Here is a 19,831-nt window from a genome sequence, read left to right as displayed (position 1 = left end):
CAATCATTTGACCGTTAAACATTTGGGTATGAATCATTTGGGCATGAATCATTTGGGCATGAATCATTTGGGCATGAATCATTTGGGTATGAATAACTTGGGCATGAATCATTTGGGCATGAATCATTTGGGTATGAATAATTTGGGCATGAATAATTTGGGCATGAATCATTTGGGCATGAATCATTTGGGCATGAATCATTTGGGCATGAATCATTTGGGCATGAATCATTTGACTCTAATATGCAACACATATATTAGCAGCAGGTTTAAGGGGAGAGAGTCAGTATAGTGCAATAAGCCAAAGTAAACGTAGTTTATAACAATAGAGAAACCATTAAAAAGCAAAGCAATACATTCCTATTGACCAGCAATGGAGGCAAATCTCTACTAAGACTGAAATTAAGAATGGACAGTCTTAGACAAGAGAACATTTATGAACAGGTGGATATACATTTTTGTTTTATAATGTCCTAGATGGGTTGTTAGGAACATCATCCGTAGAGTATGAGATTTAGTCTACTCTCAGCAACTCTCTGTATGATGGGTTGTTAGGAGCATCATCCGTAGAGTATCATCTTTAGTCTACTCTCAGCAACTCTCTGTATGATGGGTTGTTAGGAACATCATCCGTAGAGTTTCAGATTTAGTCTACTCTCAGCAACTCTCTGTATGATGGGTTGTTAGGAGCATCATCCGTAGAGTATCATCTTTAGTCTACTCTCAGCAACTCTCTGTATGATGGGTTGTTAGGAACATCATCCGTAGAGTATTATCTTTAGTCTACTCTCAGCAACTCTCTGTATGATGGGTTGTTAGGAGCATCATCCGTAGAGTATCATCTTTAGTCTACTCTCAGCAACTCTCTGTATGATGGGTTGTTAGGAGCATCATCCGTAGAGTATCATCTTTAGTCTACTCTCAGCAACTCTCTGTATGATGGGTTGTTAGGAACATCATCCGTAGAGTATCAGATTTAGTCTACTCTCAGCAACTCTCTGTATGATGGGTTGTTAGGTGCATCATCCATAGAGTATCATCTTTAGTCTACTCTCAGAAACTCTCTGTATGATGGGTTGTTAGGAGCATCATCCATAGAGTATCAGATTTAGTGTACTCTCAGCAACTCTCTGTATAAATGGTTGTGAGGATGTGGCATCTCTACACCTCATGGCTGAAGACGTGGTCTTCAAATATAGTCTGCTCCACTCCGTCACAGATGAGGGTGCAGTAGGGGCACAGTCTGTGGCTGTCCTCATGCAGCCTCAGCTCATCCTGGGTGATGCCAGGGAACCACTCATGGCAGTGACGACACTCCAAGGACAACTATGGGACAGGCACATGTCTTAGGTGGTAACATCCGATAGATGGATAGTTAACTATAGTGTAGTACAGAAATGATGGTGCATAAACCATTGTGAAATCAACCCTTTGATCCCAAATCACTAGTGTATCTTGTTGTAAACGTGTAAACTGCATTTATACCATGTATATCAGGGGTGTCCAACTCATTCCACGGAGGGGCCCGTGTCAACGGCTTTTGGTTTTTTCCTTTCAGTTAAGACCTAGACAACCAGGTGAGGGGAGTTCCTTACTAATCAGTGACCTTAATTCATCAATCAAGTAAAATGGAGGAGCGAAAACCCACAGACACTCGGCCCTCCGTGGAATGAGTTTGACACGTGATGTATACCAGGGATGTCAAACTCCAGTCCTCGAGGGCCGAGTACCAGCGGGGTTTCACTCCTCCCTTAGTAACACATCCCCCTCACCTGATTGTCTAGGTATTCAATTGGTCAGTAATTTAAAGTAAATAACAAAACCAGGAGACACACGGTCCTCCAGGAAGTGAGTTTGACACCCCTGATTTATACCATAGGAATGACTCTACATACCTCTTCCTCCTGGGAGTTTGGAGCAGTTTCTGCAAACAGAATCATATGTCAATCATAATTGAACATGTTTTGTTATTTTTCAAGGAGGAGTGTCCGTGAGGCACGTGGCGTTCATTTCTCATTCAGGAATATTTAGGTGAGACTTTCCAACAACTGGAGAATTGAGATTACCTGGGGTCTCATAGTGGTTCCCAGAGAGTAGACAGGCAGATAGTACATCTAGCTGCTGCTCCTCAGTGGGGGTGAGGTCAGTTGGAGAGCCATAAGGGCTGGGATGCTCCATGGACACTGGAGCAGCCTGGAGGTCAGTGAACTCCTGGGAATATATTCAGTAGAGTATCAGATTTAGTCTACTCTCAGCAACTCTCTGTATAAATGGTTGTGAGGATGTGGCATCTCTACACCTCATGGCTGAAGATGTGGTCTTCAAATATAGTCTGCTCCACTCCGTCACAGATGAGGGTGCAGTAGGGACACAGTCTGTGGCTGTCCTCATGCAGCCCCAGCTCATCCTGGGTGATGCCAGGGAACCACTCATGGCAGTGACGACACTGCAAGGACAACTATGGGACAGGTACAGGTCTTAAGTGGTAATAATATCAAAGTCACCATTGGCCTCATGGTGAGATCCCTGAGCAGTTTCCTTCCTCTCCGGTAACTGAGATAGAAAGGATGCCTGTATCTTTCTAGTGACTGGATGCATCCAAAGTGTAATTAATAACTTCAACATGCACAAAGGGATATTCAATGTCTGCTTTTCTTTTTACCCATCTACCAGTGGGTGCCCTTCGTTGCGAGGCATTGAAAAACTTCCCTGGTCTTTGTGGTTGAGCCTGTTTGAAATTCACTGCTTGACTGAGGGACCTTACATATATACTTGTATGTGTGGGGTACAGAGATGAGGTAGTCATTCAAAAATCATGTTAAACACTGTTATTGCACGCAGAGTGAGTCCATGCAACTTTTTACGTGACTTGTAAAGCACATTTTTACTCCTGAACTTATTTAGGCTTGACATAACAAAGGGCTTGAATACTTACTGACTCAAAACATTTCAGCTTTTCATTTTTAACTAATTTGTTAAACAAGTTACTTTGACATTATGGGGTATATTGTGTGTAGGCCAGTGGAACAAAATCTCAATATAATCCATTTAAAATACAGGTTGTAACAAAACAAAATGTGTACAAAGTGAAGGGGTGTGAATACTTTCTGAAGGCTCTGTAAGTGAAGGGGTGTGAATACTTTCTGAAGGCTCTGTAAGTGAAGGGGTGTGAATACTTTCTGAAGGCTCTGTAAGTGAAGGGGTGTGAATACTTTCTGAAGGCTCTGTAAGTGAAGGGGTGTGAATACTTTCTGAAGGCTCTGTAAGGGAAGGGGTGTGAATACTTTCTGAAGGCTCTGTAAGTGAAGGGGTGTGAATACTTTCTGAAGGCTCTGTAAGTGAAGGGGTGTGAATACTTTCTGAAGGCTCTGTAAGTGAAGGGGTGTGAATACTTTCTGAAGGCTCTGTAAGTGAAGGGGTGTGAATACTTTCTGAAGGCTCTGTAAGTGAAGGGGTGTGAATACTTTCTGAAGGTTCTGTAAGTGAAGGGGTGTGAATACTTTCTGAAGGCTCTGTAAGTGAAGGGGTGTGAATACTTTCTGAAGGCTCTGTAAGTGAAGGGGTGTGAATACTTTCTGAAGGCTCTGTAAGTGAAGGGGTGTGAATACTTTCTGAAGGCTCTGTAAGTGAAGGGGTGTGAATACTTTCTGAAGGTTCTGTAAGTGAAGGGGTGTGAATACTTTCTGAAGGTTCTGTAAGTGAAGGGGTGTGAATACTTTCTGAAGGCTCTGTAAGTGAAGGGGTGTGAATACTTTCTGAAGGCTCTGTAAGTGAAGGGGTGTGAATACTTTCTGAAGGCTCTGTAAGTGAAGGGGTGTGAATACTTTCTGAAGGCTCTGTAAGTGAAGGGGTGTGAATACTTTCTGAAGGCTCTGCAAGTGAAGGGGTGTGAATACTTTCTGAAGGCTCTGCAAGTGAAGGGGTGTGAATACTTTCTGAAGGCTCTGTAAGTGAAGGGGTGTGAATACTTTCTGAAGGCTCTGTCAGTGAAGGTGTGTGAATACTTTCTGAAGGTTCTGTAAGTGAAGGGGTGTGAATACTTTCTGAAGGCTTTGTAAGTGAAGGGGTGTGAATACTTTCTGAAGGCTCTGTAAGTGAAGGGGTGTGAATACTTTCTGAAGGCTCTGTAAGTGAAGGGGTGTGAATACTTTCTGAAGGCTCTGTAAGTGAAGGGGTGTGAATACTTTCTGAAGGCTCTGTAAGTGAAGGGGTGTGAATACTTTCTGAACGCTCTGCAAGTGAAGGGGTGTGAATACTTTCTGAAGGCTCTGTAAGTGAAGGGGTGTGAATACTTTCTGAAGACTCTGTAAGTGAAGGGGTGTGAATACTTTCTGAAGGCTCTGTAAGTGAAGGGGTGTGAATACTTTCTGAAGGCTCTGTAAGTGGTAATACCAGATAGATGGATAGTTAACTATAGTGTAGTACAGAAATGATGGTGCATAAACCATTGTGAAATCAACCCTTTGATCCCAAATCACTAGTGTATCTTGTTGTAAACGTGTAAACTGCATTTATACCATGTATAACCACAGGGTTCCCCTATAGGCGCGCCGGGATTTTTATGAGCCACAAAAAAGAACACAAACACACATAACAGACTTTAAAAGAAGGAAATCAGGAAATCAGCCCAAAGTGATTTTAATTTAGGAAATCTGTTCCCAACTATTCCCACGTATAAATAGATATATGTGATCGTATCCCCATGTAATCAAGGTTTGAAATTATTCTGTTTTTGTCAAATACTTTATCTGTTTGAGATTCTTTAGGTCAATTTGAAGTGTACAAATGATTTACAACTATGTTCTGGCTTCCTGACCATCCGCTCAAAGAAAAATTGGGTTGAATGTAATTGGGGACCCCAGATTTATACCATAGGAATGACTCTACATACCTCCTCGGAGTTTGGAGCAGTGTCTGCAAATGAAATCATATGTCAGAATTGAACACGTTTTGTTATTTTTCAAGAAAGAGTGTTCATGAGGCCCAAGTGGCGTTCATTTCTGATTCAGGAATATTAAGGTGAGGCTTTCCAACAGCTGGATAATTGAGATTACCTGGGGTCTCAGATAGTACATCTAGCTGCTGCTCCTCAGTAGGGGTGGGGTCAGCTGGAGAGCCATAAGGGCTGGGAGGCTCCAAGGACACAGTCTGGAGGTCAGTGAACTCCTTGCGAAGTCTCTCAATATCTCTTCTGAGGTCCTGACAGAATACAGTGGAAAACTCCATGCTGAGAAAACATCACCAACTCTACAGTAAAAACAATGAAAAAATTGAATGACTAGTAAATAGTAGCAAAATTCATAGCAATCACCTGATTTTCTCTGGACAACTCCTCATTTTCTACTTTAGCCATCTCTGCTATGTTTTCTTTCTCCTCAATGATTCTGCGTAACTCTAAAAGTTGCATCTGGGAGGAGAGAACAGGCAACTCGTGATCAGCCAAGAGAATAAGGTTAGTGTGTTCTCTATTCATTTACAGGTGGACTAACTTCACAGAACAAACAATATATTGATAAACAAAAATCAGATCCATTTGGTGGATCGGAAAATTCAATAGTGTCTAAGATATCCTTAAAGCACTTCTAGTTTAGGCCTCCTGAGTTGCGCAGCCGTCTAAGGCACTCTATTGCTGTGCTAGAGGTGTTACTACAGACCCGGGTTCATTCCCGGGCTGTCCCACAACCAGGGTTGGTTAGGTTACTTTCTGAATGTAATCTGTTAGTTACCTGTCCAAAATTGTAATCAGTAACATCACTTTTGGATTACCCAAACTCAGTAACATAATCTAATTACATTCCATTAGTTTTAGATTACTTTCCCCTTAAGAGGCATTAGAAGAAGATAAAATGTATCTTACCAATTAAACAACATCTATTGAAGGATAAATCAATGTTAAAGTTTACATAGCTGGCCATATACAGATGTTAAATGTTACTTTATGGGTTGGTTATGTAGGCTTCTTCTAACCCATCGCTTTCTACTACATATAATATAATATGATTAAATGATATCTTTACATTAAAAACCAAAGTATATTAGAATTCCAGTCATTCCAATAAATGTTATACCCTTTGATATCTTGATAATATGCAGCTGTTTAAAAGGCACATCCACTGATGAAACAATAACAAAACCGCCACCCCGCCTCTGTTTTGGTAAAAAAGCTGAGGGATGGGCCTGGAGAAATGTAACCACTCTTGGATGAATAGACAGAGCTACGTATCCAAGGACTGACCATCCATGATATATATTTTTATTTTAACCTTGTCATGAGGCTACACAGTGTTTGTTTACATTTACAATGTTTACAAACATTGGAATATTTTGGGTTCCCATGGAGTGTAACAGTTGAACTAAGCTCATGGGGGATTTAGAAGTTATATTCTTCAAGAATCAGTGGATATATATATATATATATATATATATATCCACTGTATATACTGTTACGGTGCGTGAATGAGGACCCAAAAGCGAATTAACTTAAACAGAGCTTCTTTAATTACCAAACATAGGTAGGCTCAGACGGACCGGCAGATTCCGACAGGACAAGACAAGGTTACAGCAAACATGACGACAGTCTGGTTCAGGCATGAAACACAACAAACAAGAATCCGACAAGGACAGGAACAAAAACAGAGAGAGATATAGGGACCTAATCAGAGGGAAAAAGGGAACAGGTGGGAAACGGGGTGACGAGGTGGTTAGGAGGAGACAAGGCACAGCTGGTGGAAATTGGGGGAGAAAAGGTAACCTAACAACGACCAGCAGAGGGAGACAGGGTGAAGGGAAAGGACAGAGACAAGACACAACATGACAGTACATGACAGTACCCCCCCACTCACCGAGCGCCTCCTGGCGCACTCGAGGAGGAAACCTGGCGGCAACGGAGGAAATCCTCGATCAGCGCACGGTCCAGCACGTCCCGAGAGGGAACCCAACTCCTCTCCTCAGGACCGTACCCCTCCCAATCTACGAGGTACTGGTGACCACGGCCCCGAGGACGCATGTCCAAAATTCTACGGACCCTGTAGATGGGTGCGCCCTCGACAAGGATGGGGGGGGGGGGGGGAAGACGAGCGGGGGCGCGAAGGACGGGCTTGATGCAGGAGACATGGAAGACCGGGTGGACGCGACAAAGGTATCGCGGAAGAAGAAGTCGAACTGCGACAGGATTAATGACCCGAGAAATACGGAACGGACCAATGAACCGCGGGGTCAACTTGCGAGAAGCCGTCTTAAGGGGAAGGTTCTGAGTGGAGAGCCAAACTCTCTGACCGCGACAATATCTAGGACTCTTAGTTCTACGCTTATTAGCAGCCCTCACAGTCTGCGTCCTATAACGGCAAAGTGCAGACCTGACCCTCTTCCAGGTGCGCTCGCAACGTTGGACAAAAGCCTGAGCGGAGGGGACGCTGGACTCGGCGAACTGAGATGAGAACAGCGGAGGCTGGTACCCGAGGCTACTCTGAAAAGGAGATAGCCCGGTCGCAGACGAAGGAAGCGAGTTGTGGGCGTATTCTGCCCAGGGGAGCTGTTCTGACCAAGACGCAGGGTTGCGAAAAGAAAGACTGCGTAAGATGCGACCAATAGTCTGATTGGCCCGTTCTGCTTGACCGTTAGACTGGGGGTGAAAGCCGGAAGAGAGACTGACGGAAGCCCCAATCAAACGGCAAAACTCCCTCCAAAATTGAGACGTGAATTGCGGACCTCTGTCCGAAACGACGTCTGACGGAAGGCCATGAATTCTGAAAACATTCTCGATGATGATTTGTGCCGTCTCTTTAGCAGAAGGAAGCTTAGCAAGGGGAATGAAATGAGCCGCCTTAGAGAACCTATCGACAACCGTAAGAATAACAGTCTTCCCCGCTGACGAAGGCAGTCCGGTGACAAAATCTAAGGCGATGTGAGACCACGGTCGAGAGGGAATAGGAAGCGGCCTGAGACGGCCGGCAGGAGGAGAGTTACCGGACTTAGTCTGCGCGCAGACCGAGCAAGCAGCCACGAAACGACGCGTGTCATGCTCCCGGGTGGGCCACCAAAAACGCTGGCGAATGGAAGCAAGCGTACCCCGAACGCCAGGGTGGCCGGCTAACTTGGCAGAGTGAGCCCACTGAAGAACGGCCAGACGAGTAGGAACGGGAACGAAAAGAAGGTTCCTAGGACAAGCGCGCGGCGACGGAGTGTGAGTGAGCGCTTGTTTTACCTGCCTCTCAATTCCCCAGACAGTCAACCCGACAACACGCCCCTCAGGGAGAATCCCCTCGGGGTCAGTGGAGGCTACTGAAGAACTGAAGAGACGAGACAAAGCATCAGGCTTGGTGTTCTTAGAGCCCGGACGATAAGAAATCACGAACTCGAAACGAGCGAAAAACAGCGCCCAACGCGCCTGACGCGCATTAAGTCGTTTGGCAGAACGGATGTACTCAAGGTTCCTATGGTCAGTCCAAACGACAAAAGGAACGGTCGCCCCCTCCAACCACTGTCGCCATTCGCCTAGGGCTAACCGGATGGCGAGCAGTTCGCGGTTACCCACATCATAGTTACGTTCCGACGGCGACAGGCGATGAGAAAAATACGCGCATGGGTGGACCTTGTCGTCAGAGAGGGAGCGCTGAGAAAGAATGGCTCCCACGCCCACCTCTGACGCGTCAACCTCGACAACGAACTGTCTAGAGACGTCAGGTGTAACAAGGATAGGAGCGGATGTAAAACGATTCTTGAGGAGATCAAAAGCTCTCTGGGCGGAAACGGACCACTCAAAGCACGTCTTGACAGAAGTAAGGGCTGTGAGAGGAGCTGCCACCTGACCGAAATTACGGATGAAACGACGATAGAAGTTCGCGAAGCCGAGAAAGCGCTGCAGCTCGACGCGTGACTTAGGGACGGGCCAATCAATGACAGCTTGGACTTTAGCGGGATCCATCTTAATGCCTTCAGCGGAAATAACAGAACCGAGAAATGTGACGGAGGAGGCATGAAAAGTGCACTTCTCAGCCTTCACAAAAAGACAATTCTCTAAAAGGCGCTGGAGGACACGTCGAACGTGCTGAACATGAATCTGGAGTGACGGTGAAAAAATCAGGATATCGTCAAGGTAAACAAAAACAAAGATGTTCAGCATGTCTCTCAGGACATCATTGACTAATGCCTGAAAGACAGCTGGAGCGTTAGCGAGGCCGAAAGGAAGAACCCGGTATTCAAAGTGCCCTAACGGAGTGTTAAACGCCGTCTTCCACTCGTCCCCCTCCCTGATGCGCACGAGATGGTAAGCGTTACGAAGGTCCAACTTAGTGAAAAACCTGGCTCCCTGCAGGATCTCGAAGGCTGAAGACATAAGAGGAAGCGGATAACGATTCTTCACTGTTATGTCATTCAGCCCTCGATAATCTATGCAGGGACGCAGAGACCCGTCCTTCTTCTTGACAAAAAAAAACCCCGCTCCGGCGGGAGAGGAGGAGGGGACTATGGTACCGGCGTCAAGAGCTACAGACAAATAATCTTCGAGAGCCTTACGTTCGGGAGCCGACAGAGAGTATAGTCTACCCCGGGGGGGGGTGGTTCCCGGAAGGAGATCAATACTACAATCATACGACCGGTGTGGAGGAAGAGAGGTGGCCCTGGACCGACTGAACACCGTGCGCAGATCGTGATATTCCTCCGGCACCCCTGTCAAATCACCAGGCTCCTCCTGTGAAGAAGAGACAGAGGAAACAGGAGGGATAGCAGACATTAAACATTTCACATGACAAGAGACGTTCCAGGAGAGGATAGAATTACTAGACCAATTAATGGAAGGATTATGACAAACTAGCCAGGGATGGCCCAAAACAACAGGTGTAAAAGGTGAACGAAAAATTAAAAAAGAAATGGTTTCACTATGATTACCAGAAACAGTGAGGGTTAAAGGTAGCGTCTCACGCTGAATCCTGGGGAGAGGACTACCATCCAGGGCGAACAAGGCCGTGGGCTCCTTTAACTGTCTGAGAGGAATGTCATGTTCCCGAGCCCAGGTCTCGTCCATAAAACAGCCCTCCGCCCCAGAGTCTATTAAGGCACTGCAGGAAGCTGACGAACCGGTCCAGCGTAGATGGACCGACAAGGTAGTGCAGGATCTTGAAGGAGAGACAGGAGTAGTAGCGCTCACCAGTAGCCCTCCGCTTACTGACGAGCTCTGGCCTTTTACTGGACATGAAGTGACAAAATGACCAGCGGAACCGCAATAGAGACAGAGGCGGTTGGTGATTCTCCGTTCCCTCTCCTTAGTCGAGATGCGGATACCTCCCAGCTGCATGGGCTCAGCACCCGAGCCGGCAGAGGAAGATGGTAGTGATGCGGAGAGGGGGGCGACGGAGAGCGCGAGCTCCTTTCCACGAGCTCGGTGACGAAGATCAACCCGTCGCTCAATGCGAATAGCGAGTTCAATCAAGGAATCCACGCTGGAAGGAACCTCCCGGGAGAGAATCTCATCCTTTACCTCTGCGCGGAGACCCTCCAGAAGACGAGCGAGCAAGGCCGGCTCGTTCCAGCCACTGGAGACAGCAAGAGTGCGAAACTCAATAGAGTAGTCTGTTATGGATCGATTGCCTTGACATAGGGAAGACAGGGCCCTGGAAGCCTCCTCCCCAAAAACAGATCGATCAAAAACCCGTATCATCTCCTCCTTAAAGTCCTGATACTGGTTAGTACACTCAGCCCTTGCCTCCCAGATTGCCGTGCCCCACTCACGAGCCCGTCCAATAAGGAGAGATATGACGTAGGCGACACGAGCAGTGTTCCTGGAGTAAGTGTTGGGCTGGAGAGAAAACACAATATCACACTGGGTGAGGAACGAGCGGCATTCAGTGGGCTCCCCAGAGTAACACGGCGGGTTATTGATTCTGGGCTCCGGAGATTCGAAAGCCCTGGAAGTGGCCGGTGGATCGAGGCGGAGATGGTGAACCTGTTCTGTGAGGTTGGAGACTTGGGTGGCCAGGGTCTCAACGGCATGTCGAGCAGCAGACACTTCCTGCTCGTGTCTGCCTAGCATCGCTCCCTGGATCCCGACGGCTGAGTGGAGAGGATCCGAAGTCGCTGGGTCCATTCTTGGTCGGATTCTTCTGTTACGGTGCGTGAATGAGGACCCAAAAGCGAATTAACTTAAACAGAGCTTCTTTAATTACCAAACATAGGTAGGCTCAGACGGACCGGCAGATTCCGACAGGACAAGACAAGGTTACAGCAAACATGACGACAGTCTGGTTCAGGCATGAAACACAACAAACAAGAATCCGACAAGGACAGGAACAAAAACAGAGAGAGATATAGGGACCTAATCAGAGGGAAAAAGGGAACAGGTGGGAAACGGGGTGACGAGGTGGTTAGGAGGAGACAAGGCACAGCTGGTGGAAATTGGGGGAGAAAAGGTAACCTAACAACGACCAGCAGAGGGAGACAGGGTGAAGGGAAAGGACAGAGACAAGACACAACATGACAGTACATGACATATACAGTATCTTGCGAAAGTATTCGGCCCCCTTGAACTTTGCGACCTTTTGCCACATTTCAGGCTTCAAACATAAAGATATAAAACTGTATTTTTTTGTGAAGAATCAACAACAAGTGGGACAATCATGAAGTGGAACGACATTTATTGGATATTTCAAACTTTTTTAACAAATCAAAAACTGAAAAATTGGGCGTGCAAAATTATTCAGCCCCCTTAAGTTAATACTTTGTAGCGCCACCTTTTGCTGCGATTACAGCTGTAAGTCGCTTGGGGTATGTCTCTATCAGTTTTGCACATCGAGAGACTGAAATTTTTTCCCATTCCTCCTTGCAAAACAGCTCGAGCTCAGTGAGGTTGGATGGAGAGCATTTGTGAACAGCAGTTTTCAGTTCTTTCCACAGATTCTCGATTGGATTCAGGTCTGGACTTTGACTTGGCCATTCTAACACCTGGATATGTTTATTTTTGAACCATTCCATTGTAGTTTTTGCTTTATGTTTTGGATCATTGTCTTGTTGGAAGACAAATCTCCGTCCCAGTCTCAGGTCTTTTGCAGACTCCATCAGGTTTTCTTCCAGAATGATCCTGTATTTGGCTCCATCCATCTTCCCATCAATTTTAACCATCTTCCCTGTCCCTGCTGAAGAAAAGCAGGCCCAAACCATGATGCTGCCACCACCATGTTTGACAGTGGGGATGGTGTGTTCAGGGTGATGCGCTGTGTTGCTTTTACGCCAAACATAACGTTTTGCATTGTTGCCAAAAAGTTCAATTTTGGTTTCATCTGACCAGATGTTTGGTGTGTCTCCCAGGTGGCTTGTGGCAAACTTTAAACAACACTTTTTATGGATATCTTTAAGAAATGGCTTTCTTCTTGCCACTCTTCCATAAAGGCCAGATTTGTGCAATATACAACTGATTGTTGTCCTATGGACAGTCTCCCACCTCAGCTGTAGATCTCTGCAGTTCATCCAGAGTGATCATGGGCCTCTTGGCTGCATCTCTGATCAGTCTTCTCCTTGTATGAGCTGAAAGTTTAGAGGGACGGCCAGGTCTTGGTAGATTTGCAGTGGTCTGATACTCCTTCCATTTCAATATTATCGCTTGCACAGTGCTCCTTGGGAAAGCTTGGGAAATCGTTTTGTATCCAAATCCGGCTTTAAACTTCTTCACAACAGTATCTCGGACCTGCCTGGTGTGTTCCTTGTTCTTCATGATGCTCTCTGCGCTTTTAACGGACCTCTGAGACTATCACAGTGCAGGTGCATTTATACGGAGACTTGATTACACACAGGTGGATTGTATTTATCATCATTAGTCATTTAGGTCAACATTGGATCATTCAGAGATCCTCACTGAACTTCTGGAGAGAGTTTGCTGCACTGAAAGTAAAGGGGCTGAATAATTTTGCACGCCCAATTTTTCAGTTTTTGATTTGTTAAAAAAGTTTGAAATATCCAATAAATGTCGTTCCACTTCATGATTGTGTCCCACTTGTTGTTGATTCTTCACAAAAAAATACAGTTTTATATCTTTATGTTTGAAGCCTGAAATGTGGCAAAAGGTCGCAAAGTTCAAGGGGGCCGAATACTTTCGCAAGGCACTGTATATATACGTCCAAAAATAGATGTAACAACTGCTGATTGCCCCTTTAAGTCTATCAAAAATGTGAAAGTTTGAGCATGTGCCCATTAGGTCTATGGATTTCTCTTTGTTTGTCAGCATGAATTAGATTGAGCAATACAAGCCCCACTTTTATTCCATAGGCTTGGATCTGCACTATGCAACTGTTGCAAGAGCGCATTTTTCACTGGCTGTCTAGTGAACTGTGATTGATAGGCACCTTAAACCTCTTGAATTCAACCATTATTAGGTTCAAATACACATTTAAATTTGTGAACAGCCATCCACAACAACCACAATCAGCAAGGTGCAAATAGCTAAATGAGAGAGCAGCAGTGTGATTCACATCAATGCGCTATGTAAATATCAATAATAGGTGATATCCGTATCGTCCATAGGCTACAACACCACTGCTGTCATCCTTACCTCCAAGTGTTTATTCAAGTTGGATAATCTTTGGATGCCGACAGCATTGGCACCATTGGAAGACATAGCTTGGACTGTAGCCTACAAAAGCCTATTCCTGCTCTTTTCCCGCAATCCATCAAACACCTTTGGCGTGTCATCATAGTCGTCTCTGACTTGTGGTCAGACTCGCTGAGGTGGAACAAACTTAAATTTGCACCTTTTTTGTCATTGAGAAAACTGATTTTTTTTCCACAAACATCCTTTCTGAATCTAAAAGTAATCCTCGATGTAATCCTCAAATGTATCTGTAATCTGATTACAATATTTTTGCTGGTAATGTAACGGATTACAGTTACAGGTTTTGTAATCCTCTACATGTAATCCTCTACATGTAATCCTCTACAAGTAATCCGTTATTCCCCAACCCTGAACACAACCGGCCGTTGTCCGGGTCAGGGGAGGGTTTGGCCGGGGGGGGCTTTACTTGGCTCATCGTGCTCTAGCGACTCCTTGTGCCGGCCCGGGAGCCTGCAGGCTGACCCCAGTCGCCAGTTGAACAGTGTTTCCTCCGATACATTGGTGTGGCTGGCTTCCGGGTTAAGCTGATGGTTGTTAATGAGCGAGGTAAGGCGGGTCATGTTTCGGAGGACGCATGACTCGACCTTCGCCTCTCCCGAGCCCGTTGGGGAGTTGCAGCGATGAGACAAGATCAAAATTGGGGAGAAAAAGGAGAGTAAAATATATATTTTTTTAACTATAAATGCACCTCTAGTTTGCTGCTCTTCTGCTTGGTCTGAGCAGTCGTCATGGAAGTGCTCTCCATGCGCTCATAGACCTCCTCCAGTTCCCTCTCGGCTTTCTCTGCACGTCTACGGGTGTTGTTGGAAGCCTGCTGCTCCTGGTGCAACTGTGTCCGAGCCTCCTGCAGATTCCATGACGTTGAATGAATTAGTCAACTAGTCTTTTAAAGAGCGTATGTGTGTTAAAAGCATTCACTCTCATTGATTACTCTGCTGAGTGTGCTGACCTGTAGAAGTTGAATGTAATCCTTCAGTCTGCGGTTCTCCTGCTCAGATTTGAGCCTTGGGGTCAGCCTGTTTACACAGACACGGGGGCATGAGGAACCACATTGGTACACTAGTGTCAAAAAAATCCAAGGCAGCATGATTTCATGATATGACTGGAAAGGTGTTGGACTAGAACGCTATGTTCCCATGCATTGAATGGATTGCTTGAGACAAGAATGACTCACTGTGCAATCTCCACACTTTGGACCTCAACCTTCCCTTTCAACTCCTCTTGCTCCTTCTTCAGCTGTTGGATCTTGATCAATGCTTGTTCATATTTTTCATGAATAGATGTCAGAGACTGCAGCCATTCATGGAAAGAAACAGTTAGAAATAAGACAAGCAGAGAGAAACCATTGAAAAGCATTGATGGTATTCAGCTGTATAGTGTAGAGCCTACAGCTGTCAGATTGTATTTTATTTTTTACTACCAATAATAATTAGTTGTAGTAGTACTGGTAGTACATATATATAAAACATATATTCTCATTTCCATTCTGACACAAGACTAGGGTCTAGAAAGGCAGCCTGGTCTCATAGACTACACGTAACATAGTTAATGTAAATCCAGGACACTCAAATTAGTATGATATATTACGAAAAGACAGATGGTTACTAAGACAAAAAAATTAAAGTAGGGTTGTTGGTCGGGGTGGGAGTATAATGCGAACGTCTAGCAATGTCTAGCAACCCAAAGCTTGTGAGTTCAAATCTCATCACAGATAACTTTAGCATTTTAGCTAATTAGAAACGTTTCAACTACTTACTACTTTTTAGTTACTTTGCAGCAAACCCTTCCCCTAACCTTAAACCTTTTGGCTAATCCTTCCCCTAACCTTAAACCTTTTAGCTAACCCTTCCCCTAACCTTAAACCTTTTAGCTAACCCTTCCCCTAACCTTAAACCTTTTAGCTAACCCTTCCCCTAACCTTAAACCTTTTAGCTAACCCTTCCCCTAACCTTAAACCTTTTAGCTAACCCTTCCCCTAACCTTAACCCTTTAATCTAACTCCTAAACTTAACCCTAACCTATAGCCGAGCTAATATTAGCCAGCTAGCTAACGTTAGCCACCTATCTATAATTCGTAAAATATCATACGTTTTGCAAATTTGTAACATATTGTACATTTTTCAGTCGTAACATTTTGCACGTTTTGCAAATTCTTAACATTTAATACGAATTGTAATTCATAACATATCAAACTAAATGAGTGATGGACTTCCACAAATGAATACATACCATGCAAAACGTAACATATAGTAAAAGGAGTGTTTGTCGGATTAACCTACAGAATAATACAAAATGATCTGAGATCAGCTTGAGAAAGAAGCTGCTGTTGGAACAAACAACTTGAAAACAAACCTTGAGGCGATCAATCTCTTGCTGTTGCTCCTTCAGGACACTTCTCAGAGTCTCATGTTGCTCTTTCAGTTGCTCTATCTCCATGACCAGCTCTTTTTTCTCTCTCTCACTTTACTCTACCTGTTCCTAGATTCAGAAACACACATTATGTCATGTACATATCCTCTCCTATGGATCATTTTAGCTAATATGTTCTTGTGAGGAACATCATCAATCCCAACAGAGAGTGCTGCCTTTTAAAGACAAGTAGTTCACGCATGGTCTTCAAAACACAATCTTTGGATTTGAGATATTGTGGATTGTATTGTTCCTGTGTTGTGATGACCAACTGGTTGTTTTCCAGGCAGTAGTCTGTGTTTTGGGGTTTTAAAGCAGAGGGGGGTGCTGGCTCCTCTCACTTGGTCATTACTATCAGCATACCAGAGCTGATAGAACTCTGCAGAATCCTCTGTATGTTATCAGGAATACAACATCATTGTCAGTGTAATCCCCAGCATAATATTGATCACTTAAATATCAAAGGAAAAGTACATTTACATTTGTTTGTGTATAAAATCAAGAAGTTAACATAGGCCTACTGGTACCATCAAGAAAGTGTAACCTAAACTGAGCACACTGATTAATATCAAAGTCCATGTTAGTTGAAAAGTCTGAGGATAAAATGCACACATGGTCTTACCACGAAAAACCACTTGTTTTCTAACTAGATCCTGTCCTATCAGATCCAATGATGGTTCTACCCACACAAATGTGTCCTTTGTGGTGCTCCGCTCCAGCCCACCTGCACAATAATGCAGTTATTAAACAATCAAGACTGACAACATAGGGAGGTATTCCAGACTATGGATATTTATTGTTGAATATAGGTTAAAACAATGAACATTCATGACTAAAGGTATATAATCTAATCTTGAATACCCAAGCCCAGTCTCTGGGGTTCGGTTTGATGGTTGCTGTCAGAGAGTAGCAGCAAATCACCCGCAGCATTAGTGGGGGATTACCTGGGAAACATTTGCCTGCACTTTTGCTGCTTTCCATTGACCTCTGAAATGGGAAATATAGCTAAATGAAAACAAGCAGGCCAAGATGCCCATAAAAAATATAAGGTTTGAACTAAGCAGCAGGTGCAACTCGCTTAAACCTTAATTTATGTTGTTAACTGAACCCTTAGGCTATATATCTTCTTTAGCAGCACACATTGTCCAAGAAGGTCAAAAATGTTATATTACATAAAAATGTAATTAGCCTACACCATCATCGTTATACATTCTGATGTACTACGACCTAGGTCAGGAATCATAAACTAGATTCCGCCACAGCAGATTTTTGGTCAGGGGGCTGGAACATGATTACAAATCATTTGTATACTGAAAATTGACAGGTTCAGATATAATATTTTACTTAACATTATAATTTCAAACCTTGCCTACTTTTGTATACGATCACATATTGTAGCCTATATCTCTCTATTATGCGGGGAAATACTTTGGAACAGATTTACAAAATGTAAATCACTTGGAGATTATGTTATGGTGTTTTTAGTATTGCATGTCCAACACTACTGACTTTGTTATGTTCGCAAAACCTTTTGACAAAGTTTGACTTTCATTTTAAATGTGTTGTGTAATTTATAGGTTTCCTACCGACCTGGCCCTCATATATAGAGCTATTTTTTTCAGAAGATTTATGGCGTTTATAAAATCGTCAAACATACACTTCTAACTCAATACGTTACGGCAGGTAGCCTAGTGAGGTAGCCTAGTGATTAGAGCGTTGAGCCAGTAACCGAAAGGATCCCCGAGTTGACAAGGTAAAAATCTCGTTCTGCCCCTGAGCAAGGCAGTTAACCCGCTGATCCCCGGGCGCCGACGACTTGGAAATCGATTTAAGGCAGCCCTTGCATCTCTGATTCAGAGGGGTTGGGTTAAATGCGAAAGACACATTTAAGTTGAATGCATTCATTTATACAACTGACTAGGTGTCCCCCTTTCCTATTACCTTATTCGAAATTGTTTTACTCTGTTTAGCCTACTCAAGCCATGAACATATACTGCAGGTAACGTTACAAGGCCACAAATAAATAAAAAGACGGAGAGAGAACGAATATGAAAGTAAACGCAATTATGTCATTATTACGATCAAATATGTTATACTGTTTAGCTCAAATAAATGATTTAAATTGTTGACCTTACAAGAAGTTTGGACTGCCAGTTCAACTCAGAGTGGTGTCGCACTCGCAACTCAAACGTCAAATCGGAATAGGCTAGGCTACTTGGTTTGTTCAAAACATCCCGGAACTCGGAAATCTTCGACTTCAGTGCGTTCAAAACAACTGGAAACTAGGATAAAAATTAACTTCAACTGGGAAAATAGTTTTGAACTGTCATCCAACTCGGAATTTGAAGTCGGAAACTCAAGCATCAACCGGTTTGTCTATAAGGGATACAGCTTTTCTCAAAATTGACTTTTCATAGCAGGTTTGGGAGAACCTAAGCAGCAGGTTAGGATAACTAACGTAGCAGGTTATGATCATTAGGTTAAGGTTAGGAAAAGGGTTAGGGTTGGCTAAATGCAACAACAAAACGTTTTAAGTCAAATTGACCAACTGTATCCCATCTGGTAATTTCGGCATCATCCTAGAGCTCCGACTTCTCCGCTCTGAAGGTCACTGTCGTCACAGTCTGTGCTCGTTTTATCAGAGATCACAGGTGTCGTGAACAACCATGCGAAAATCTCAAATTGTCATAAATCTGTCTCCTCGCCTCCTTTTCAAAACTCTTTGATGAGGTCAGAGGGGCGGGACCTCTGACTTTGGTTTTGAGAAGGAGGCGAGGAGTATTCAATTGAGATTCTCTCCCAATGTCACAGGCATGGGACACTTTTCACCGAACTTCGATACAAATTATTTTTCGTTGCAGTTTAGGACATTATTTTCGCTAACCCTAACCATTTCCCTAACTTTAACTTCCGTATCCTAACCTGCTACTGAAAAGTCACTTCGGAATCGAAGTGCAGTGAAGAGTCTCCCTCACCGGTATTGGTGGTGTTCCTGCCCGAATAGATCCACAGACGTTGCATTGCATCAACCATGGGTCAAATTGCTAGATCACATTATTTGGTTAACTCACCTCAGCTCGTGTTGTACGGGGTGGGCCGAAGGCCCATTCCACCGAAGGCCTTCACCAAGTTCTGGCCCACCCTCACGTGCCTGAAGGAAGCACTGTGGTCCTCCCGTAACCTGCTGGTAGCAAAAAACGTAGAGACCACCCCCCAGGCAGTGGCCATGGTAGCCACGGAAGCCCTGGGGTGGTACGGAAGGAAGGGGGCCTCGACCCCAGGCGAAGGGTCCCCCACAACACCCTAGGTCCCGGCGGCCACGGCCTGCCAGCGCTGCGGCGCCTAGGGCGATGCGCCTAGGGGAGGGATCTCCTCTGGGCCCCGAAGGACGGGACGATGGTCTATTCGGAAGAGCAGGATGAGGCGAGTTTGATAAGGACTCACTCACCCCGCTCCTGTACAAGGGACAGAAGACAGCCTTTTAACAAAGTGGCTTTTTAACATGTTTCTCATGTCTTAAAAATGTTTTACCTTTGTTAGATCATTAGTACACATTTTAAATGGCTTTTACAGATTTGATGTCTACAAGGAAAGTACTTTTATTCATGGTTGTTTTCATTGATTTTAACAACACGTACTTTTTAACAAATTTAAATGTAACCTTCAAATGACGTTTTTTATGTGTATAAATGATGTAAAGAATGTATGAGCTGTTTTTAAAGGAATTGTGTTAATAAAACTTTTCCAAAAGAAAACAAATTGTGTATATACAAATCACTGGGTTAGCTGATATGTTAAACACTTATCCCGCCTTTGTGAGATCTGGAA

At 44.3% G+C, this 19,831-nt stretch overlaps 1 protein-coding gene across 1 annotated transcript; it reads right to left on the bottom strand.

Annotated features, from left to right (window-relative positions):
- Nucleotides 1–891: 891 nt before the first annotated feature.
- Nucleotides 892–19,140, bottom strand: LOC139370717 (calcium-binding and coiled-coil domain-containing protein 2-like). The gene is made up of 12 exons (XM_071110369.1): nucleotides 19,075–19,140; nucleotides 15,947–16,072; nucleotides 14,769–14,884; nucleotides 14,544–14,610; nucleotides 14,283–14,438; nucleotides 5,312–5,407; nucleotides 5,055–5,199; nucleotides 4,892–4,914; nucleotides 2,300–2,458; nucleotides 2,067–2,211; nucleotides 1,896–1,924; nucleotides 892–1,326 (listed from the first exon to the last, which is right to left on the bottom strand). The coding sequence occupies exons 2-12, from the start codon at nucleotides 16,028–16,030 to the stop codon at nucleotides 1,162–1,164; spliced, it is 1,185 nt and encodes a 394-aa protein (XP_070966470.1). The 5' UTR covers nucleotides 16,031–16,072; nucleotides 19,075–19,140; the 3' UTR covers nucleotides 892–1,161.
- Between the last annotated feature and the right edge of the window lie 691 nt (nucleotides 19,141–19,831).

The sequence above is a fragment of the Oncorhynchus clarkii genome, chromosome 17, assembly GCF_045791955.1.
Source record: "Oncorhynchus clarkii lewisi isolate Uvic-CL-2024 chromosome 17, UVic_Ocla_1.0, whole genome shotgun sequence".
In the NCBI taxonomy this organism is placed as follows: Eukaryota; Metazoa; Chordata; class Actinopteri; order Salmoniformes; family Salmonidae; genus Oncorhynchus; species Oncorhynchus clarkii.
The sequence above is the reverse complement of the archived record's forward strand: the minus strand, read 5'-3'. Positions and strand labels throughout refer to the sequence as shown.

Excerpts from the sequence above, each read along its gene's own strand:
- LOC139370717 (XM_071110369.1), bottom strand. The coding sequence starts at position 16,030 with ATGGAGATAGAGCAACTGAAAGAGCAACATGAGACTCTGAGAAGTGTC. Across the intron at positions 14,439-14,543 it reads ATTACATTCAACTTCTACAG|GAGGCTCGGACACAGTTGCA; the intron begins GTCAGCACACTC and ends TGGAATCTGCAG. Across the intron at positions 2,459-4,891 it reads CTGCTCCAAACTCCGAGGAG|TTGTCCTTGCAGTGTCGTCA; the intron begins GTATGTAGAGTC and ends CCTGTCCCATAG.